General features: G+C 39.1%; 1 protein-coding gene across 6 annotated transcripts in view; it reads right to left on the bottom strand.

Moving 5' to 3' along the window:
• NBEA (neurobeachin) overlaps positions 1-25,267 on the bottom strand; it is an 848,387-nt gene that overhangs the window by 516,111 nt on the left and 307,009 nt on the right. For all 6 annotated transcript variants that reach the window (XM_073341812.1, XM_073341823.1, XM_073341834.1 and 3 more), the window contains exons 18-24: positions 21,035-21,143; positions 11,599-11,680; positions 11,269-11,392; positions 10,663-10,855; positions 9,377-10,396; positions 2,952-3,169; positions 902-1,055 (exon numbers count right to left, since the gene is read on the bottom strand). In XM_073341812.1, coding sequence (XP_073197913.1) covers positions 902-1,055; positions 2,952-3,169; positions 9,377-10,396; positions 10,663-10,855; positions 11,269-11,392; positions 11,599-11,680; positions 21,035-21,143 — 1,900 coding nt within the window. The remainder of the gene's footprint in view (positions 1-901; positions 1,056-2,951; positions 3,170-9,376; positions 10,397-10,662; positions 10,856-11,268; positions 11,393-11,598; positions 11,681-21,034; positions 21,144-25,267) is intronic.

Genomic DNA, 25,267 nt, shown 5'->3' with positions numbered 1-25,267 from the left:
ACTAGCAGAGAAGCTTTCATCTTAAGATGTATTGCTGTAGTTTTTCCCTGTACACATCACAAAGCAGCTTTCTTTGCAATGTAACATTCTAGAAATCTTTCCTTTAACATATTTGATGTCATTCTTGTGACTAAAGTGCAGGGTGGAGTCATGCCTGTGAATTACAACACTTTTTGTTCATAGCAAATAGAACAAGAATAAAGTTGCTTGCCATTTGAGATGGTGCAAATATTATAGGTACAGTATATACATATCCATTGTCTAAATCAATATCATATGATTCTGTTTAGACAGTTGCTAGCCCATTAATATGTTTGAGTGCCAAATACTACTGGTCCAGTTAGTAGAGCAATAGTGTGAAACTATTTCTAGTTACGTAAGTACTGGTAATAAAGAATATAGGCAAAGAAGTGAGGGTTGTCCAGCGGCTCGGGCAGGAGATTGAGTCAGGATCCTTAACATCTATTATTGGCACTGCTGCTGATCTGTTAGGGAAGTTTTACTTTACTTTAGGGAAGTTACTTAACCCATTTGTATCTCATTTTCCCCATCTGAAAATGTCATTAATAACCACAGCTCCTTACATGAGTGTTTGAGGTATAACACTGTTTTTATTTAAAATGTTTTTAGATCTTCAGATGAGATATTGAGAGCAAAACACTGCTATTACTAATTAAATTGCATTTTGCATGCTAAATGTGGGGCCTTTCCTTCACCCTTCCCAATGCAGCCCCTTAAACACTGAACCTTAACAGTTTGGTTGATATTGATCAATTTTTTGGAAGAAATAAATTGTGTTTTCTCCTGTTAAAAAGAAACCTATTCAGTCATAGACAATCCTGTGTTGTTATTTTTAACAGCAATTTTTAACATGACCACTAGATGGAAATATTGTACTTACAGTTGGAGATGTGGCTGCAGACAACAATGGTAAAATCCCTCCACAAGCAATGATAATATTGTCTACCATCTGGGAAATGAGGTGGATCGTGTTGTGTACAAAAATAATGTTTTCATTGCTATTGACAAAGTCCATTACAGATTTTGTAGAATGACTATAAAAATAGAAGAAAAAAAAGATATATTACAATACCAATGTTTTTTAAAAGTTTAGATTTTCTGCTTTTTGAAACCAGAACTTGAATGTTTCTTAGTTGTATGGCATTGTCTTTGTAATAATAAAAAGATAAAATGAAAAATATTTTAAAATACTGATAGTAGCTATCCTAGCATAACAACTTTGTGGTATTTTTATTTTATACCAGACTATAACTATTTCTATACTATCCATTATAGAGCCCAGACACTGCCAACCTTATTCACACTGTTTAGTGCCTTACTTCACAAACAATTCTGTTGGAACCAGTGGGACTGCTCACGGACTAAAGTATTGTTCAACATGAATAAGGGCGGCAGAATTTGGCACTTGATACCTTTTAAAGCAGCTCTGATAATAACAAATGATCAGATTGTCTACAAGAGAGGTCCCTAGACTGATCTGTAGGCCACCAGTAGTCCACAAAGCACCTGCTGGTGTTCTTTGGAGAGCTGGTTGGTCACAAGCGTCAACTTCTTTTTATTTCCATTTGCTATATTCCACTAAAAGATAGCTAAAAACATAGAACTGTGTTCCTAATATTAATTTTCCATGTTAGTAATTGCTGTAAATGCCACAAGGATCAAATGATCAACATGAGGCACAACCATCCCCATGACTGCAAATAGGTGGGAAAGTGTCCATAGGACAAATTACTTTCAAGATGTAATTCACATTATGAAAATGTTTAGGAATCTTTGGCCTATTGCTTGTCCATACCACAGTATGAGTAATTAAATTATCCAGTTTATGAAATTAGTGGCCAGTAAACAAACAATTGGTCTTAATTGGAGAAGCAATTACAAACTAAACTTCTAATTTGCCTGTGAATTTTAGGTAAACAAAGGTGGCAAACATAAGGTGATTGGTATAAAAAACTACTACTACTGACTATTTTATAGTAAGGTCACACAAAACTGGAAATCAAATGTAAGTCAATTGGTAATCTCATTTAATTAAGTGATTTCTCAACTACTGATATTACAGCCTTTGCAGAATGAATTATGTCATTCTGGGAAATCGATGAAATAGTGCCTGATGTACCACTGGACTTTGATGACAAGTCATAACTATTAAGGTAGTTTCTTTGCTTAACTAAAAGGTAGAACAGAAGAGTCATCAAGGTGAAAAGCAATGTATTTAAACAATATATTCTTCTTTTTTAAAATGGTAAACAGATGCTTTTTAAAAAGGCACAAGATCACTTGTACTATTTTTTAAATTTTGAAAATGTGTTAAATACATAAATGAATTACGATGCTATGTCCAAAAATATACAGTTAATAGCAATGTGGCCGTTAAGTCTAATCAAGACAAAGCATGTCTTTATTGTTTTATAATTAGAAATCTCTACAGAAATGAAAACTTGTTTTTCAGCTAGATGTGACTGCCTAGTAAATTCTCCTGTATTAAGTCATCTGTATTAAGTCATAAAATAAATAAATTATTCAAATACAGATATACCCCTTAGGATGAAGGCTGGTGTGTGGAACAAATATTTCTGGATTAAGAATGCAAACACTTCCAAATGCTAGTAGTGGCTACTAAAAATAATGGCACAGATATTTGTCATCCCCATATTAAATGTAGTGGTTACTAGTAAAAAGTCCATTAAGACACAGTAATTCAAAAAGGATAGGTGAGATACTGCAGTTTTTATCCCTTACAAAGAATAGGAATTAACTGAGGCATGTCAGATACTATAATAAGGTAAGTCTGGTAAAGCTGACTCTACAATGGAAATTTACCTTTAAAAAAGTAGTTATCAATATATGTCTTGTATCTAATTATGTTTTTACTTCGCTGATAAACAGATATATAATAAAGTTAAAAAGAAGAAATATAGCTTTTCTACCTTCTCCAAACATGTACATCTGTTTCTAATGCAAACAGCAAATCTGTCAGCAGCCTCTGGTGCATTGGAGACCATTTAAACTCTGGAATACGAAACATAGTTGTGCGTGGACCTGGACTAAACTGGCGTCGTTGTTCTTCTGTCATTGGCATTCCTCTAAATCCCAAGTCAACTCGCAAGTCTCTGTCTTGCTGGGTAACAGACCGACCTTGCACAGCCTATGTTAACAAAAAGTTCAAAGTTTGTGTTAAACATATGCAATGAATTCTAAAACTGCACATGGATAAGATTTGGAGAAGGAGGAGCTATAATTGGAGCTGAAAATAAAAAATAAAATATACCAGTAGTGCCATCCAGATAAAGTTGGTGTAATTTGATGTAGCCTCATTGAAACTACTCTGATTTACACCAGCTAACAATCTAGCCTCACATCTGGGCCTTCATTTCAGTTGTTTAGTGACATTTTGCATTTCAGGTTCCTCAGCGTACACCCTGAAGGGATTTTGTTTATAGTGTGTTTATTTTTGGCAAGTTGATCTTGTCTAGATATTTTGAGGGGTGTGTGTGTGTGACACTCTATACTGTAACCCCCATATTTATATATAATTGTGATAGTGCACATAAATCATGCCATGTGAGATGTCAGGGGAAAGGTTATGATATGCTGAAAGCCATTGTTCTATATAACTATGGATATAATCAATGCATATGAAATAATAAGAATTGTATTGTATGGTTTTCACTAAAATATGCTGTGGGTTTGGGAAGTGCCCAGATACTAGCTCTCCAGAGACAACGACAAGGGAGGTAACTAACTCAAAGGCAAGTGCTGAGCAGACATTGTCCAGTAGAGGAGTTACAATTCAATGACTCACTCACAGGAGACGTACTGGGGTATTGCTTCACCTTGTGAATCAGCAATGCCCACCTGACATGCCTGGACTTGTGTTCTCCAAGCACATAGGACTAAGGGTATACACAAGAACACAATGGCCCCATGATTGGCCTTTTCTCTCCTCCCTACCCTACCCCACCCCGTCCCCCATCCCCAAACCTATGCTGCAAGCAACAAGGACACTCAGAAGACTGAAGACTCCAACAGAGGAGACTGGCCCAGGTGTCGAGGGTGAAACCTGTGTACTGTGAACTGCAATATCCAGAGGGGTGAAAAAAACCTGCTTTATCTAGATGTTGCCCAGTCTAATAGGATTTAGATTGCAAACTTATGTATATATATATTATTTTATTTTGGTAACCACTCTGACTTTTTGCCTATCATTTATAATCACTTAAAATCTACCTTTTGTAATCAATAAACATATTTTACTGTTTATCTTTACCAGTGAGTTTGCCTGAAGTATTTGCTAAATCTGCTCAGGTTTACAAAGGCTGGTGTATATCCACTATCCACTGATGAAGTGGTGAACTAATTAATAAACTTTCACTGCTCATTCCTGAGGTACAAGGCTGGGAGTTGGGGGGATTTGGCTGTGTCTTTCTCTGTGTGACTCATGAGTGGCTCCGGGAGCATTCATGCAATCTAGCTGGGTGTAGGGCTCCACATGTGGTTGTGCTAGTGATAACAGCACCCAGGGGAGTTTGCTGCTTGTCACTAGCAAAGCATTGTGAGACACAGCCCAGGCTGGAAAACTAACGAGGCACAGCGATCCCACAGTCCCAGGCTGCACCCCAGGAATCCCGTCACAGGGGTAGTAATTTAAATATATTTTAGGAGGATCATCATCATAGTCTTTTTTTTCAGAAGTACAAATCTAGCTTTCTAGGTATCTTGTACCAGATTATGTCTTAATTGAGTAAGTTTTCTGGCCTCCCAAGACAGCCTTTAGTGTCTCCTAGCTGGTGGCTGATTTGTGGGTTATATTGTTTTAATTTCTAGGTAGTCCTGAGCTGTTTTCCCTTGGTGAACAAACACAAAGGGAAAAAAAAGGAATTATTTAGTGTGATACACAAGATTACTGGGAGGAAAATTTTTACAGAGAAAGAATTTAAACTGAATGTTCGGAAAATCTTCCTAATGATGAAATCACTTAGACTGTGGAACAGACTCCCAAAAAAGCAACAACAGAAGCCAGATTGCTTGGGATTACTTTAAAACCAGACTAGACAACATAAAAGAAATTTTATTGTAAGGAATAATATTGCATTAGCTGAAGATGCATTGGGTGATCTTTTCTTTTCGTTTTTCCTATTCTAAACAAAACAAATTTAGAACAAGTTGCTTTAAATGGACAACATTTTAGTCAGTGGATTTTTTTTAATCACATTCAATTGCAAATTCCTGAATACTGCATGCCGATTGTCAGCAAAAGACATCTATGGTGTATTTATTTTTGCATTGTAAAAAGCAGAATAGTACAGAAACCCAGCTCTAAAATTCACTTGATCTTTAGTCTGAAATGTTGTAACCTCCGTTTTGAGAGCAGTAGAGGGACACATTGTTAACAGACCCGTTTGACAATTGAGTTAAGATCTAAATTTCTGCTGCTGCTGCTGCTTGTCTATTTTATATCTCATCAGAATAATTTTTACAGACTTGATCCTATACCAGTGAAGTCATGGGATTTTTACCATTGATTTGAATGAGACCAGGATCAGCTCCTAAAACCAGGGAGAGAACAGTAATTAAAATCAAGTGTGTGGGAACAAAAGGAGGTGGAAATTTCACCTAAAATGGAATCTGGAAATATCAAGAATATTTACACAATTTGGAGAGATCTTTCAGTCTTGAATTCTGTGGCCATAGTTTTCCTAGTGATTATATCTGTAATGTGGTTTAGTCTTTTTCTGTATCACATCAAACTGAAACAAGTATTTATAATAAACACTTAATTTTAGTAGTGTTTAGTACCCTCAGTAAGGATAAGGGTGCCATTGTGCTGGGGACTTCTAACTCCAACATAGATTAAAGACATGGTCCCTGGCCTGAAGAATTTACAATCTCAACAAAAGGCAACAAGTGAATTTATCAAAGGAGGGGGGAAGGAGGAGAGAGGAGAAAACAGAAGAGTAACAGTGACAAGGTAAGATAGTGTAGCTCTGCCTATTTTGTTATATCTCTATATGTATAGAGCTATATATAGATATTGATTAAAACAGGACAGAAGAGGAAAATATCCTTACATCCCTCTCCCTTTGATATTTTAACCAAAAAAACCTACACTCCACAATAGAAGCAATCTGTTCCCCATTACTCCCCTATTTCTCAGTCCATTTGCTGATTTTCCTGGAATCAGCCGTCTTTGTTTGATGATTTAGACTAAGAATAAAAACCATCTGGCAACTGAAAAATCAGAGTTTGAACAGCTTTGACACTTTCTTCTTCACTGAAGATTTTTGGGGCTTTTTCTCTATTATGCAGAGTGCCTTAAAATATGGGGGATCCTATACCTTGCTTGAGGTGCTGCAGTAATTTTGAGAAGGTAGGTTTTCACCAATTTGGGAGTTTGCATACAAAAGAACCCATGCCTCTCTCTCATAGCACTTGTCAATGCATAGGTCAATGTATTGTACCTACATGCCAAATGCAGGAAGTGGAGGAAGAGGCTCAGTACCTCTGTTCACTGAAGGTTAGCATTACTCTTTTTCAGTCTCCTTGTTAAAGGAACTGTTCTTCTCCCTGAACAGTGGGGGTAGATTCAGGGAAGCCAGAGTCTGTTACTTTGAGAGGAGTACTGTAGCTTTTGTGGGGAGGGAACTGCCTTTGGAAGCCCTGAATTCCCAATATCTGAGACACACCACTACAGATTCTGGACTACTACTTCATGCAGCAGTGTTCTTCAGAAAGACAAGGTAGCCTTAGATGTTTGATCAGATGATGACCATTGTGCTGCTACAGATATCAGTATTCCTCTCAAGGTGTTCCTGATGCTATGTTAAGTGGTTCCTGCTGCAAACTACTATACATAGCTTTCCCAGGCAGCATCTGTATCAGCTCTACCTGTCATCCCTAGTTTCAAGGGACTTGGTTGACAACCGAATCCATCTGACCACCTCCCTAGAGGAGTAACCTGTGTACACGGTTGTTTGCAGAAAGTTATTTGGTCATTTTAAAGCTCTCTCTAAATCAGACTCTCTTTTTGCCAAGTAAGTCATTACCAAGAATCCTTAAGTTGATGTGGCAATCTCAAGAGTGGCAAGGTGATGTCATCCATTTCTGCACTCTGGAGATTCTCAGCAAAGATCTCAGTGTCTTTCTGTAACACTGAATACAAGAGCCTCCATGGTGCCAACAATGTATGCACAATCCTGGAAGTGAAGTGAGGCTTGTCCTCCCACTTGAACAGCTTGAAATAATCTTTATCCTGTACCTGAGGATCAGGTAATTCTGGGACTGTCAGTATTCTTGTAAGGGGAGGGGCAAACTGAATTGAAGTGCTGTCTGTTGAGACACAGCCTTATGATGGTGGAGTGAGACCAGTGATGTAAAGCCTGGCCATGGAGGGAGACAGTAGGGCTGAAAGGTGGGCAGCAATCAGGCAATCCAAACTGGAAAGTGAGTTCCTTTTCCCATGCACGTGTGAATTGTTGGCCCAAATTGGTGATGTTTGCTAAAGCCATGCGGAGGGCACAGGAACTTACCCCTGTGCACAGCAGGTAAGGGGAGCAGCAGTGGTCAGGAAGGGAGGAGAAGGATAGTGGCTAAATGAAGTTGTTCTGGCCTGGAAGCTCTTAGAACTTCAGCGGGGCCAGCCTAGAATCTAGGAGGGGCTCTAAGTCTGGTGGGATCCTTGGCCCTACTGTGAGATCCGCAGAAGAGGTGGAGAATTTCCCAAACCCTAGGCGCTCCTGACCTACTCAGCAGAGCGCTGATTGTGTATCATAGTAAATTAGTTTGATCTGTTTTCTGCCTAGAATCCATAGCCATTAACAGGGCTTGGGAAGAGATATCTTGTCCACTACCTTGCTCCTTTTTTCCTGAGCATGATCCACTAGACTCCTTGAAGGAAAAGAAGGATTTCCAGTGGCTACCTTTGGTAGCCAGGTAAAGCTTTCCCAGAATAGTCCTCTGGGGTCTGAGAGAGTCAGATGTTGAACCCCTTATCAGAGACCCCAAAGTAGAAACACAATCACAGACTAAGGATGTGAATAATTCTCTTTGGGCACAGCCAGGAAAGCCATATACTGTGGGTGTTCCATTATCAAAAGAGTTTCTCTGAAGTTTAGGCACTTCTTTTCTCTACGGTTCTCTGTATAAACCTATGATGGAGACAGCAAGGACTGGTAATGATTAGGGCTCAGTGTCTGTCACGGAGCTCATGGAAATCACAGATTCTGTGACTTTCCGCGACCTCCATGACTTCTGCAGCGGCCTGTGTGGATGACCCCAGCGCCAGCTGCTCAGGTGGCCCCGGGACAGTCTCACCAGCCACAGCGGCCCTGGGAACAGTCACACCAGCTGTTGCTTGGGCAGCCCCAGCAGCAGTCCCGAGGCGGCTGGAGCATCTGTGGTCTGCTGGCTCTGGCAATAGTCCCTGGGCGGGCGGCCAGAGTAGCCGCAGTCTGCAGCCCCCAGAAGCTGGTGCTGTGGACCCCAGGCAACCCCAGCAGCAGCCCTCCCACATGACCCCCTCCAACATTTAGTCACAGGTTTTTTTAATAAAAGTCATGGACTGGTCACAGGCCATGAATTTTTATTTATTGCCCATAACCTGTCCATGACTTTTACTAAAAATACCCGTTACTAAATTGTAGCCTTAGTAATGATGAGATAGTAAGGCTCTTATATACCACCAAAAAAGTTTTGAGTACTGTCTCCAAAGTTGGAACTCTACCCAAACACTGGTTGGCACGGAGAAACAAAGAGAATTAAACCATTAAAAACAGTGAAGAAACACTGGAAGTTATATTTTATTATACTCTGTCTTATAAAAAAGCCTAAGTAAAATACAGCGTGGTTGTAGCCATGTTGGTCCCAGGATATTAGAGAGACAAGGTGAGTAAGGTAATATCTTTTAATGGAGCAACTCTATTGATGCAAGAGAAGTGGGTCCAATAAAATTATTACCTCACGCACCTTGCTTAAGTAAAATACAAACATTTCTAGCCTTAAAACAGAAAAAAAGAATTTAGATGCGTACAATAAACCTTTATAATTATTAGTCACATTGTCCACAAGAAATAAATCATGTGGGCTAATATAGTTCTCCAGCAAAGTTTTTAAAAGTAATATTCCATAATTGCAATGAGTGAGATTTTCTTATAGTAAAGTAAGATCATTAAATATGGACCACCCATTTTGAAAATAAAAATGTTTGCAAGACATACTTATGCTATGATGGTAAAGAGAATACCTTTAAAAGTTGGCCACAGCTGTGATTAGATATACTTTTGTGATTGGATTAATTATCCTGTAATCAAATACATATATGTCACATACTGATATAATTATAGCACCTCTAACTTACTTGGGTTGTAGTAGTTGTCTGGATCTTCCTTATCTCCTTCCCTGCTTCTTTACCATCATCAGATCTTTCTGTATCTGATATTATACTTCCTGCATCAACATTAGGTAGACTTTTGCTACCAGAAGACTCTGTCTCCAGGGTTGTAGCAGTCATCTCAGCATATTCTAATCCTTTGGATGATGAAGCTAACTCCCTTTCAGAAAGGCTGCTCATTCCATCTGAAGTTGTATGAATCTTGAACTCCTTATCCTCTATTATACTTGAAGTACATGTCATATCTACACTACCAGTCATGTGAGCAAGCAATCCAAGATCACCACTCACACCAAGATGCATTTGAGTCTCTTGTACATTTGGAATAGTAATGTGATTACTGGAAAGTTCCGGTAGAAGTTTCTCTTCTTGGTTGGGTATTTTATCAAAAAGAAATGAGGTATTGTTAGTAGAAGGTTCATCTTTCTCATCAGCCAGTGTTATCAAAGGCCCATTATCCTTCTCTTCGCTTTTCTTAATGATACCAACACTACCATGGACATTGTTTTGGAGTTTCTCAACAGCAGCACTATATACATTATCTAAAAGGGATTCAACTTCCACGAGGGCACCATTCTCTCCAGTTACCAGAGTCTCTGGTGATAAATCCATATCATCAAGCTTTACTTCTGTGGCTTCTACCTTTTCAGCTTTTATATCAACTAACAGATCATGAACCTCAACATGTACACCCCCTCCTGGTCTATCTGAACTTCCAAGCACATCATCTGACACCTTTGTAGCCATGAGCAAGTCCCTGGTATCTGTGCTGACAGGGTAATCTGTTTCACTTTCTGGGCTTTGGCTTTGTGAAAGGTCTTCTATCTCTCGAATTTCCAGTCCACCTTTTGCTCCTGTTGTCTGAGATGAAAGGCCTGAGATAGTGCTCACATTCCCCTTTTTCCCCTTTTTTATGTTCTCTTCCTCTTGCCTTTGATATTCTTCATACATTTTTGCTAGATACTCCTTGTGAGCTTCATAGGTGACCTTAAATGGAACATGACAGATCATAATTTCAGAGTAAATATATACTTTGTTAATTTAGGGGGGAATCAATAGTATAATTTATGTATAGTTCATTAAAGATTTCACAGTAAAGAACTCACACTAATAAAGAAAAATGCTAACCTATCACGTCCTATGCTATCCACAAGATGGCACTGAATCACTTTATATTGTATCTACTGTATTACTGACCCCTTTGGCTTAGGAAGATATTGGGATCAACAGAAATGCCAGAAACTAATTCTTACCTTGGAATGTGCTATAGAAAGAGTATCCACCCAGACCCTCCAGCCTCCCCATTCATATTTTATTGCATGGTACAAGAGAATACGGAAGATGTTGTACACCATCTCTGTGATTTTCTGTTCTTCGGAGTTCTTAGGGTTAATATATCCCAGAGAAAACATCCAGTCCTGCCACACCGAACACTGAAGTAAACATCTAAAGAAAAATAATTAGTTCAAAATATATCCAAAAGAAATTCAACTTTTTTTTCATTTTTTTTAAAATTCAGATGAGAAGAACAGGATGAAAAAAACAATTTAAATAGCCTCTCTCCTATGAGCGTCAATGTAATCTTAATAGAGCACTTATTTTTGTTTTAAATTCAGGATCTTAAAATGTTGTTAAGTTAAACATTGTGAACAAAACAAAAATATCTATCACTGATTTAAAATTAACTACCGGGTGTTCATACCATTTGTTTTAACCATATATTTACTGCACATTATGTAAAACTGCACAATACAATACTCAAGACTATTATCCAAAATTTGTTATGTGTTAACAACATTGAGTGTGGCAACAGCTGACCTATTTCTGTTATTGGGAGAAATAATATTTGATTTACATACCTTCTGTTTTCACGACTATTACTGAAAAGTTTTATCATATCAGATAAAAACAAACGTCGAACTTCCATCAGCTCTGCACTTGGTGTGGAATTTTTTAACAATGTTGCCACCACTTTAAGAATCACTGTAAAAGAGCAAATATGTTACATAACACATTTTTAAATCCCATCCAAAAACCAGCTGTTGACATCATAAAATAAAAGTATTGAATAAAAGCCTATTTTCTTTCAAGGACTCAACATATTAACTGCTCTTGCAAACTGAAATAACACTTTCTTAAAAAAAACCTCTCGCCATTAATTTGAAACAAACATAAAATAATCTCCTTACTTGGATTCTGAATTTTCACTGTAGAATCTGGCTCTGGATGTGGTTTATGAACAACTTGAGTGCATACTTGTTCTGTCAAAATCTAAAACAAACCAATTATTTTTTACCATCTATTAATTTTATAGCATAAACTTCAAATTTCTATTTGACCTTATTGAGCTGTGGTTTATTATGGACAATGTGTGTGTTTGGCCTTGATACAAAAAAAACAAACAAAAAACCTTTAATAAAATAATAATGTTGATGCAATGATGCAAAGGAAAAAATAGATTTTAATTACAAACCAATCCTGAATGCAAAGAATCAAGTTTTCATTTCATATATTAACAAATAAATTTATTCTGGGAAAGCTATGAACTTTTTAAAACACTTTTTAACGGTCAAAGCACCCCTTCTCCCCTGGTTCCAATCCACCTTAATATCTAGATTATTTTAATTAGAGTTCAGTATCACCTCAGAACATTTTGCTGTAAAACTACCAAAATTCCACATATTTCCACTACAGATAGGTGTCTCAAATGTGAACATTTTACAAATGAAATCTTGGCTGACTTTTGTGTAATAATATTATTTTGAATATATAGACCTGTTCAAACCATATGCTGCCAAAAAACTGTATGGTTTCAGGTACTGATTCAAACCCTTATATCATGACGAAGGTTAAGACAGGCCCATGACTGGACAGGTGAATGAGCTAGTATTCAGCACATCTCCAAAATTCTAAGTTGTTCCCACTAAAGTAATAATTATCTGCTGTCTTCTGGGTAGGGCTCGGGGCACCAACTTCAATAGGAACTGTTGGGTGCTCTACACTTTTGAAAATCAGGCCACTTATTAAGGAGCCTAAATACGGACTGAACAGCCTGACTTTTGAGATCCATTTTTAAAAATCTTCTCATATTCTTATGCCAAGGTGTTAGATGATATGGTGGTAGAAATGCCTGCACCCAGTTTACCCTAGAGAATACATTGTTGGCACCTTCTGTAAGGTGGGCAAGAAATTTCCTATCATAGAGAAGATTAAGAAGTGGTTAAAATAGTAGTCCATGACCAAGAGCAGCCTCTCCCAGAAGACACAAGTATAAAGAAGGGGCACGTGGAACCTTTAGCCTGTAGGGAAGATCGGGGGTTGAAAGTATGTGTTGGTCAACTATCTGTTTAGTTGCGAAAACTTTGTCATTTCATAATTAAACAATCATATTTCCCATTTTGTTCACCATTGTGTGGACTTTGGGGTTTCATATGAATATAAAACTTTGAGCAAAACTCATGGATTTTGGAAATCAGTAAATAAAACCCATCAGATTTTCTTCAGTTAAACTGTACAAAGAACTACTCAGTTGGTTTTGTCCTGTTCTAATTTTTAAGACCTACATACAGAAGCTGAAAATATATAAACTAAATTAAAGAAAGCCACAGTAAACAGAGATTTATATACAACTATGCAGCATATGGCTCAATACACAAAGAATCCTGTAGAGAATCTAAAAACTTTCAGCATGAGGATTAAATTAATGATGCTTGGTGAAACTGTGCAATGAATTTTGAATGGTTAAAGTACAAATCCCAGTTGGAAAAACTGACCTGAGTCTACTGAATCATGGTGCTGGTTAAATAAACTAGTTTTATTATTTAAGTTTAAGATTCATTAAGGAATAATGGTAAGAAATGTAAGAAAATATTTTTACAGTTGGTAGTAAGGACAAAAACCAAAAAAAAACAAAAACCACCACCCCTGATGAACAGTACAGTCTCTCCGGAACTGCACCGAAGTCAGGGGAAATGTTCTCTACTATATCAAAGCTTGATGATATTGACAACTAAATTGGTTCTTTGGAGTGTAGGGAATATATATTACTTTTGTAACGTAAAAAATGCAGATTCTTACTCTCTTAAGTGGTTAGTGATATGTAAACTATTATGTAGTTTTACTATGTACAGTTAAAACTCATTGATTTGAGATCTACCATACCATTCTCTCACTAGAAGGGAAAACCTATAATGGCAGCAGACCGTAAAAGAGACCCAGTTTGGGAATATTTTAATGAAGTTCCTCTACCTGTGGGTAATACAGACATGCATGCAAAATGCAAACAGTGCAACAAAGAAATGCAAGGCCTGGTTGCCCAAATGAAACAACATCATGAAAAGTGTTCCTTCTCAGCAGGAATCCGCGTTGAAGATGATGAACGGAATGTCTGAACATGCAGGATGTTTAGGTTGGTAAACTTTTTTATTTCATACTTCTTTCTTGTGGACTGCCTGTCTTCCTTTTTAAATTCTCATGTTTCAGTTCACTAATGATCCAAATTCTATTTCAAAACATGGCAAGCCCATTTGTTAACTGGTAATCAAGCTTGTTCCGGTTGTAAATATTTAATATCTTTGTTTACATAGAATCTTTTTATCATCACCAGTCATTTAGAAAACACCACAAATGCATGTGACACTTTACAAGAGATAGCAGAACAAAATCCCTGTCTCAAAGGCTTACAATACAGTCTTGGGGCAAATATCTTTTACATATTATGTAACCTTTCATCTCAGTTCTGATCACATGCAATTATGGTACCTGAAAGTATCTGAAACAAAATCATTCAATTATTTTAGATCAGCCTCTCCTGCAACTTTGAACTTTTATCAAAGAAATGTAGGCACTGCTATATAGTAAGCAAGAGTCTTCACTGGGTCATTTAGCATCACTTACTTTCAGAAGCTTATAATTATGACAAAAATGTGTGTGTTCAGGATCATCAAAGGTCAATATCATATTTATAAATCATAAGAATGATTCAAGTCAACTACCATGTTTCATGAACTGAGCACATTTACACACTCCATATCTACGGCCCCTTATTCTTCTGATGCATGCTTGTAACTCTGAACAGAAAGTTAGTAGTATTAAAACACAGATCTAACTGAGCATGAGAGACACAACAGTTCAATTATCCCAACTCAACTGTCTCAACCTAAGCAAATTGTCTTGCGTTTTTTCTAATTGGAGATTGATATAGCTAATCCCATCAAACTTTAAAATTTACATTGCAATGGTACAGAAACATACCATGGGGTTTTTTGTGCCAACCTGAAAACTTTTCTGACAGCTTACCACAAAAAGATGAATCAGCAATTTGGTAAGTCCTTCTGGCTTCATAAAAGGAGTGTGTGTTTAAGGCCATAACTAGCAATTCAAAAGCAAGTAAATTCAAGAGGTTTGCTTTCTGGCCAGATCCAAAAAACTACTGCAGAATATTTCTCTCACTCCCTAGGAAAAGAGCTTGCATATTATTACTCCATATTATTTCTCATTTTACAGTGGGAAAACTGAGAAAATGAGATTTTCCTGAGGCCACACTGTGAATCACTGGCAAAGCCAGGATTAGAACTCAGTAAAGGAAAGTAATGTTAATGTAACTAGAGGTTCTTGAGATAAGTGGTCCCTTTCTGAATTCCACTGTGGGCACACTTGTGCTCCATGTACCGGAGACTGGAGAATATTTGCAAGTAGCGTCCATTGATCTGTGCTCCTGACCTCCTCATGCTCTTTACCAAAGGAATAAGGGATGAGGCGGACTGACCACCTCTCCAGTTCCTTCTGTACTATGAAGTCAGTCATGAACTGATGCAGAGGGGCAGGAGGGTGTGTAGTGGAATACAAATAGGGAGCACACATCAAAAAGAACTCATTACAATAAGGTAAGTAACTTCTTACCTTTCTTCTTTGAGTTGTGGTTCCTATGTGTATTCTTCTGTGGGTGACTGACAAGGAGTACTTAAAGAGGAGGTGGATGGGAGGATGCTTGTGGTATAGCTGCTTGCAGGATTAATGTCCCAAAGAATGCATCAGTGGCAGAGTCCTGGATTAAGGTGTAATGTCTTATAAATGTGTGGATGGATCTCCATGTAGCTGCTCTGCAAATATCAAGAAAGGGTACCTCTTGAAGTGATGCTATTGAGGTTGCCTGAGCCCTTATAGAGTGAGCTCTTACCCATGTGAGGGAGGAAGCTGTGTCAACTGAAAGCAGGATACAGCTAGAGGTCCTGTGAGAAGACATGGCTTATCCTCATACTTGTTCTGCTATGGCAATGAACAGTCTAGGTGACTTCCTAATATGTTTTGTTCTCTTCAGGTAGAATGCCAATGCTCATCATAGGTGGAGGGAATGAAGTCTACACACCTCATTAGAGGCATGGGGCTTTGGGAAAAACACAAGTGAATTGACTGGTTTCTGAAACTATTTTAAGACTGGATTTTGGGCGTAGTAATCGCAAGACCTTATCCTTATGGAATATTGTGTTTAGTGCTTTTGGCACTCGCTAAACCTCCCATAACATAAAACTGCTAGCTCTGTGTTCCATTTCTTGCCTATCAGTGAGGATTGCCTTCCTTGTTGCCATCACCTCAGCCAGAAGAGTAGCAGTACTAGGCACCTTAATGGTGGATGCACCTGTCATAAATATAAAGGGAAGGGTAAACCCCTTTGAAATCCCTCCTGGCCAGGGGAAAGCTCCTCTCACCTGTAAAGGGTTAAGAAGCTAAAGGTAACCTCACTGGCACCTGACCAAAATGACCAATGAGGAGACAAGATACTTTCAAAAGCTGGGAGGAGGGAGAGAAACAAAGGGTCTGTGTCTGTCTATATGCTGGTCTTTACCGGGGATAGACCAGGAATGGAGTCTTAGAACTTTTAGTAAGTAATCTAGCTAGGTATGTGTTAGATTATGATTTCTTTAAATGGCTGAGAAAAGAATTGTGCTGAATAGAATAACTATTTCTGTCTGTGTATCTTTTTTGTAACTTAAGGTTTTGCCTAGAGGGGTTCTCTATGTTTTTGAATCTAATTACCCTGTAAGATATCTACCATCCTGATTTTACAGGGGGGATTTCTTTATTTCTATTTACTTCTATTTTTATTAAAAGTCTTCTTGTAAGAAACTGAATGCTTTTTCATTGTTCTCAGATCCAAGGGTTTGGGTCTGTGGTCACCTATGCAAATTGGTGAGGCTTTTTATCCAACATTCCCCAGGAAAGGGGGGGGTGCAAGTGTTGGGAGGATTGTTCATTGTTCTTAAGATCCAAGGGTCTGGGTCTGTAGTCACCTAGGCAAATTGGTGAGGCTTTTTACCAAACCTTGTCCAGGAAGTGGGGTGCAAGGTTTTGGGAAGTATTTTGGGGGGAAGGACGCGTCCAAACAGCTCTTCCCCAGTAACCAGTATTAGTTTGGTGGTGGTAGCGGCCAGTCCAAGGACAACGGGTGGAATATTTTGTACCTTGGGGAAGTTTTGACCTGAGCTGGTAAAGATAAGCTTAGGAGGTTTTTCATGCAGGTCCCCACATCTGTACCCTAGAGTTCAGAGTGGGGGAGGAAACTTGACAGCACCAAAGTAAGATTCCCCTTGGGGGACTGGTTTCTTCGCAGCTGGAAAGTTTCTGACCAGCTTTCAACAACCTGACTGTTATCGGGTGCTAAATATCAAGGAACCATCTACTGGGAGGTGACACACACTAATTACTGCTAGTGAACTTGCAGGGAGCTAAGGGAAAAGCCCATAATCTTGAGGATAAGAATATAATCCAAAATTGTGGGAATATCAAGTGCCTCTGGAGACGTATAGTTTTTCTGGGCCCAGACAGATGAAGGTTTCCACTTGGCTAGATTACATTTTCCAGTGGAGTCTTTTCTGTTACTAATGAGAATAATTTTCACAGCTTCAGAACAGGAATGTTCTAGGCTCAGTGCCCATCCAAATACCAAGCCATGAGAAGAAAGCACTGGGGTTGTGATGTCTGACCATGCCATTTTTCTGGATCAAGAAATCTGAAAAGATTTGAATATTAAGTGGACGGGAATGACATTTGTAGGAGGTGTGGAAAGCAAAATTGCCTGGGCCACCTGAGGGTAATGAGGATGACTTAGGCCCTGTCTTGTCAAATTTTCAATAGAACCAGAGATAATAGTGCAATGGGAGAGAAGACATAACTGAAGTGATTTGTCCAAGGTAGGAGAGGACCATTGCTCACTGGAGCAGTTTACTTTACCTTTCCTGTTTCCCATTGAGTGAAGATGCTGTTTATTACTGAATCATGTAATTCCCACTTGTGATAGGTGGCAAAAGGCCTGCTGAGGCTGTCCACCAGCACATTTTTGGTGTCTGGGAGGTACATTGTAGATAGGGTTAACGTAGTTCTGCATACAGTAGGTCCATAAGTTGACCCCTTCTATAAAGAGCAGTCTCTCCCTCTTATTTATATAGAAAACAGTAGTTATGTTGTCCGACATTATCAGGATGTGCTGGGATTGTGTGAATGGTAGGAATGCTTTGTTGTAGGGCTCTCAGTTCCAGAAGATTGATGTGCATTCTGGCTGCCAGAGTGATCCTAGTGTCATGTGATTGACTATGTGAGCTCCCCATCCTACCAGGGAGAGGTTTGTAATTATCTTGTTGGATGTGAGAGATAGAAATGGAACTCTTATGCACACGTGTCCAGCATCCCTCCACCATTCCCTCACTTGGAAGGAACTGTCCCTATGGTATTCATGCTGTGTGTGTTTGGTGTACATACCATTTGGAGCCAGCTTACCGGCAATAAAGGTTAAATCTGGGATATGGCCCTGGAGAGTAAGGTACATTACACACTGAAGTTTGTGAGTAACCAGGTCTATCACAGTGCCCATGGAGTGAAATCTGTGGGAGGTATGCCCTCACTTTGACTGAATCCAGTGTCAATCCTATAAAGTCTATGGCCTGTTTTGGAGTCAAGATAGACTATTCCATGCTTACAAATTACCAGGGATACTAGAAAGTGCATCAGTGATGAAGCTGACATTAAAACTTCCAGGTGAGACTGGCTGGTTAGAAGCCAGTTGTCTAAGTATGGGAAGACAGTGAAGCAGCCTTGTCCCAGCTGAGCTGCTATTATGAAGAACACTTTTGTGAAGATTCTGGGAGCTGTAGTGAGCCCGCATGGAAGCACCCTGTATTGATAGTTGTGTGGGCCCACCACAAAGCTGAGGAACCATCTGTGAGAGGGATGAATAATCACAATGAAAGCATATCTGTTTCATATTAAGAGCCATGAATCATGTGCCTTTTTGTAGGGATGGTATCATTGATGCTAATGTACCCATGTGGAATTTCAGTTTTTGAAATTGACACAGGTTGAGAATGGGTCACGAGCCTTTTTTCTTCTTGGGAATGAAGAAATAGTTTGAATAGAACCATTTCCCTCAATATTGAGGGGGTATCTGCTGTATTGCTCCTCGTTGGAGAAGAGATTGTACCTCGTGAAGGAGAACAGCCTTATGAGACTGGGTCCCTGAGAAGGGACAGGGAAGAGGTTTTGGAGGAGGGGGGCAGAGAAACTCTATGGTACAGATGTAATGGATATCCAGCATGTACTTGTCTGCTGTTCTCACTGTCCAGTTTTGGGAAAATTTTGCTAGTTGTTCCCCAATGAATCTTGGTAATAGGCAGAGATGACATCTCTGGTGTCATGTTAAAAATATCTCTTGGTTGGAGGGTGAGGCTGGGTAGCCACAGCTGAAGTGGAAGATGCATCTTTTGTTATTTGCAAGGTGGCTTGTATGGACAGTGATAAAATAATTCAGGTAATCAACTCATGATCTTTGACAGTACCAGTAGTTCCCGATCTTTTGGGTCTCAGTGTTTCATTTTAGGTAGCACCAAAGTCAGCCTCTGAGTCAATGTGGAGGTTGCTACTGAAGAACTTTCACTCCTATGAGTCTTTTGAACATGCCCATGCAGCTTAGGAGGACCTAATTTCTTATGGCTTGAGCATGAGGGCTCACCTGACTTGGACAGAGTCGAGGCAGGTCTCTCCCCTTAGATGGTCTATGAGGGGATCTGTTTTTATGTTTGTAAGAGTGTCTCTTACGCCCACGAGGGGGCCAGACAAAGGGCTCATCCCACTCAGTTCCAGAGTCAGACATAGAACTAGGGATCTTGCTCCCTGCTGACACTGGCCAATGTTCAGGAAGGTCTCCCTGGCCGGGGTATGAATGGGGATTCATTGCCTGCTCTATAACAGGTTTGTGAAGTTGAAGTTTAGTGCCTGCTGAATTAGGCTGGGAAAGGAGGGTCAAAAATTGAATTTGGTGGAGAAGAGGCAACACTAATAATCATTGCTCACCAAAAAGAAGCGGGGGGAGAAAATGCAATTTTTGTAGCCCAGACTCTTGGGCATCCTCAAAATACCATTTTGGGAGCACAGGGTTTGGAGTCTAAAACTGGTCAACAAGATCAAAACACTAACAAGAAAAACTAAGAATAATTTAAAACTTTAAATATTTACAGGAAGAAGAGAAAGGATCAGCTTGGGACACTGGAGGTTTCTGACTCAGGCTTTGAGGTGGTAAGAAGGAACTGAAGAGGTGGATGGTCTGCCCCGCCTTGCCCCTTATAAGCTGGGTGTAGAGCACAAAGGGAGCAGGGACACAGGCACAGACCAACAGACACTACTCACAGGAATTCTTGGACCGCATGCCTACCTACAGTGGAATACAAATAGGCACTCAAAGAAGAACTCCTCACTCCCAGCTTTGTGCTCATTCCTCCAGATCACTTTGTCTTACTGCCAGAGGAGATGAGCATACACTGCTCCGAATTCAACTGCAGCTGTGAGCGTTCAGCACTTCTGAAAAATCAAGGTGTTTCAAATTGTGCACTCCAAAAATTAGGAATACACAATTAGTATGCCAAAACTTCGTTTAACTGGATTGCTCATCATATACAACGTCTGTGACATACGCAGAGTGACAATTGAGCCCTCTCAAGTCACAGTCACCCGCAACCACAACAGCAACCTTTCTCTTCCTGCAATTCTTTGCCTCATTCTGTACATACCTTACAACTTCTAAAGCAAATGACGCAGCAGTCCCATACACCACCTAACTCATTATCCGATTGTAATTCACCATACAATTTGTTCCCGGAGGCCCAGTACCAGGAGTTGCGAGGTTCCTATACTCTATGTTGCCACCAGCGAAGGGTATGGACCCCTGGGGTCATTTGGTGGGTCCCAGAAAAAGAAACAATAGCCCTAGGGATTTCTCCCACTGAATTTCAAAAGACTGCTGCAAAAACAGGTTTTAGAGCTCTCAAAGGTTTCTTTTATAAAGGAAAATTTTTAACAATCTAAATAAAAGATCATTTCTAGCTCCATCTATAATGCCATAGGCGTATGTAAAGCTTTACAGACAAGTTGCAAAAATTATAACAGTGCTTATGAAAAAAATCTAAACAAACATGATAAGTACTTGCTTGATTCAGAGAGGATCTTTTAAAATTTCAGATTTTAATATAGTCATAGTGACCTGAAGATTGGGATCTTTTAAATACAGATTCATATAAACATTTTTCTAATCATACACATTTTTTGCAATAAATATTATTTGCATGTTTAAGTAATTGGTACCTCATAAAGTGTGTTATATGTTGTAACGGTCACAGTGTTTGTATGCAGCATCAACCTCTCTCCGAGAAGAGTGAAAAGACTATGGGTATGCATGATTTCAACCTTTCGTCTGGAGGAAAGAACATAAAAATACAAAACGTAAAACGGATTGAAGATTATAAGTAACTGCAAAACCAGAGAAGTAACATTTTTTTCATGCTATCAAAAAACATTTTACATCAAACTTTAGACTTTATAATATCTATGCTTTAAACTGTTTATTATTTCTTTAAGCACGTAATGTTGCCTATTACTTTAAGCTATTTCTGAAAATTCATTTAAGTTGTTCTGGCCATACTTAATGGTTGTGAGAATGTAGTTTTATATGCAGGATGTGTTCCTGTATGTAACCACCTGTAAACCTTCTTGCCCTCAAAGATGTTCATCACAGACACCTTTCTTTGGTAGAGGACAGACAGACTAGGCTGTACCCCTCCCCCACCAAATCTGTCAAGGATGTCCCTACATTGGACAGATGGGTGACTGATGAGCAACATGAAGTACTGCCTTTCCCTCACAGGACTCAGTGTTGTGCTTCCATATGTCTTCCAAGAAAGGTACTTTAACATTTATGGGTTTTATTACCATTGTCAGTCTCTGTGCACGGCTTTCTTTCATACAGACAATAAAACAGTTCTCATATATTACTGTTAAAAAAGTCCAGTATGAGCAATACAAAATTCTGAAGAGTTGTGAAATTCCAGCTGAGTGGAATACTGTTTTAGCATATTGTAACACAAGTCAGAACAAACTATACCTTAAAAGTAGAGAAGGAAGAAGCTCTGGTTCCCAAATAAAACATCAGGGAAATTCAGCCAATCCCCCAAATTGTATTATGTTTAAACATGTATATAGCACCATAAATATGCACAGTACTTATTGTATAGTGCCATAAAACTACACAGAGCTTTAAGAAAAAAATATGGAAAATGAAGTGCAAACTCCCTATCCAGAAGCATTTACAATCTATATGGAAGAATAGGTACAATATGGATTAAAACAATATATAATGGATAAAGAGTGTTAGTGGTCATATCTAAAATGCTTAGAATAGAAAAGTTTTCATGACTTTCCTCTATGGAACTACAAAGGCAAGTTGGACAAAGTGTTCTGGTGGTATATAGCCAAATATCTCTAATTTATTAAATTCACAGATATTTCTGTCAATTTTCGCAAGAGAGATGAGAATAAATATAACATAGCATGCTTTTGTTATTTTTTTCAGACTTTTTTTAAAATTTCTTTAAAAAAAGCCACAGATAAAATATTAAAGTTGCATGGTTAACCATTAAAGAGTCAGGAAATGCAATCTTATCTCTGCCTCTTGTGTATATTCATTACAGTTCAGTCTTTAGTTTCATAATTACATACCACAGTATTTCTGAAATAATAATATATAATACAATTTTCAACAACTTAAATACATGCGTAGCATCTTGTAGTACTATGTACTGTTCTGTACATAGCAAGGAGTTCATGAGTCATTTATATGAACACAGTACAGGTGTATGTAACATACTACAGATTGAGGATACAAAAGAATAATAGTGAAAACTTACTGGCTTATATATACTACATGTGTTCAAAGCAATATTGGCTTCATAGTTAACTGACTTCTCACTAACATTGCTCCCAAGGAAGGATTTGCTGCTCATTGAAAGAAAATGTATAGTACCAAGGCATTTTAAGAAGTTTTGTGAGCACCTATCTTACAAAGGAGAACTTGCATAGAAATTTGATGAGAACGGTCATACTGGGTCAGACCAAAGGTCCATCTCGCCCAGTATCCTGTCTTCTGACAGTGGCCAATGCCAGGTGCCCCAGAGGGAATGAACAGAAAGATAACCACCAAGTGATTCAGCCCGTCACTTCTGGCAAACAGAGGCTAGGGACACCATACCTGCCCATCCTGGCTAATAGTCATTGATGGACCCATCTTCCATGAAATTATTTAGTTCTTTTTGAACACTACTATAGTTTTAGCCTTCACAACATCCTCTGGCAAGGAGTTCCACAGTTTGACTGTGTGTTGTGTGAAGAAATACTTCCTTTTGTTTGTTTTAAACCTGCTGCCTATGAATTTCATTTGGTGACCCCTAGTTCTTGTGTTATGAGGAGTAAATAACACTTCCTTATTTACTTGCTCTAGACCAGTCATAATTTTATAAACCTTCATCATATCCCACCCTCCCCTTAGTCATCTCTTTTCCTAACTGAAGAGTCCCAGTCATGGAGATGGGGCAACCACATCTGCACACAGTATTCAAGATGTGGGCGTACCATGGATTTATAGAGAGGCAATATGATGTTTTCTGTCTTATTATCTATCCCTTTCTTAATGATGGCCAACATTCTCTTCACCTTTTTGACTGCCGCTGCACATTGAGTGGATGTTTGCAGAGAACTATCCATAATGATTCCAAGATCTCTTCTTGAGTGATAACAGCTAATTTAGACCCCAACATTTTAAAGGTACACTGGATCACTGGGGGTATGAAATTAGTGTAAGGAAGAAAAATATTACAGATTACCACACTTGTGCCACAGAATTTAAGGCCAGAGGGGACAACCAGGTCATCTACTCTGATCTCATCTCTAGCAGTGGTGCGCCCCCCTTTACCGTTAATGGAATCTGTCCACACCCCTCACCTCAATTACTGCACAGCCAAAGCTTCCTCAGTAGCAGAGCTTGGGCTGAAGGTGGAGCTGGGGACAGAACTGGTCTGGAGGCAGAGAGGGAATGATGGCAGATCTGGTCTGGGGGCAGAATGGAGCTGGGGCATGGGCCAGAGTGGGGTTGGGTGTGGAGTGGGGCAGGGGACGGATCTGGTCTGGAGGCGGAGCAGGACTGGGGGCTGAATGGGGTTGGGGGCAGAGCTCGTCTGGGGGTGGAGTGGGGCTGGAACTGGGTGTCCCTCCCTGCCCCTAATGGGCATTGGCCCGGGCCCTGCCTCACACTCCCTGAGTGTTCCTCTGTGCCCCTTAGCGGAGCTCACCCCACAGTTTGGGGACCAGTGCTCTATGTCACAGGCCATTAAACACTATCCAACCAAGCCCAACAACTAAAATTAGACCAAAATATTACAAGAGACTAAATTATTCTGTGCCACAGGCGAGAACAGGGACTGAGGTGCATCAATTCTTGAAGCCTCTGCAGTGGCATGGAATTAATGTAGTAACATATACCTAAAGGATCTTCACAAGTGACTCATGCCCCATGATGCAGAGGAAGATGAACACCCCTAAGATCACTGCCAATCTGACTTTGGGGGATTTCCTTCCTGAGCCTGAATATGGTGATAAATTAGACCCTGAGCATGTGAGCAAGAGTCACCTGCCAAGCACCTGAGAAAGAAAATTCTCAGTACCACCCCAGTACCAGCCCATTCAATGTCCCAACTGCAAATATGGTCATATTACATGCTTGAGACAATGTATTTGAGAAACCATATGTTTTCATAAAATTTAACTATTGTGGTATGCACACACAAGGGGACATATTTATGGCAATGTGTGCACCTTTAATTTTGAAATTTCCTGACTTGTGCTTAAATGTGCAAGTGAACATTCTCTTAACATATATTCTGTACAAAAACAAAAATCAAGTAAATACAACTGGGGGGAGAGGCAACACACAGCTTTGTTGACTTTGTATTAAGGCAGTTAGAATAGCCAACCAACAAAAAACATAAATAGGAAGGAAAAAATCAATTAAGCCACTCAACATATCATCTACACTCCACTCATCCATTAGTTCCCCTGCTCAGCATCAGCTATCTTGACTCTTCTACTAAAGAGCCAATGGACACCTACGAACTACTGCAATGTTAAATAGTTTTATGTTTATGTGTTTTAATTATTAATATTGATGCAGCTTTTGAAAGTTACATTGTGTGTAGCTTCATATGAGGTTTTGTACTGGTGTGTGTAGAACTACAAATAGTGTCACTTTTCTGTAATGTTTAGGAAAAATGTATGAGAATGAGTGATTTATGTTAGAGATTATTCTAAAGTTATTTCTGTACTTAAAAATTACAGAGTTAAAGTCAATGTATGCATAAACATGGGTGTATTTTATGGTGACAGTTAAGTCTACATGTTTAGACAAACCACCTCTCTTTATCTTCTCCTACTACCAGCAACTTAGTGCAAATTTCACTTTATCTCCATGCTCCCATAACACAGACCTGCTCC

The sequence above is a fragment of the Lepidochelys kempii genome, chromosome 1, assembly GCF_965140265.1.
Source record: "Lepidochelys kempii isolate rLepKem1 chromosome 1, rLepKem1.hap2, whole genome shotgun sequence".
Taxonomy (NCBI): domain Eukaryota; kingdom Metazoa; phylum Chordata; order Testudines; family Cheloniidae; genus Lepidochelys; species Lepidochelys kempii.
This window is presented reverse-complemented; position numbering and strand designations above follow the sequence as displayed.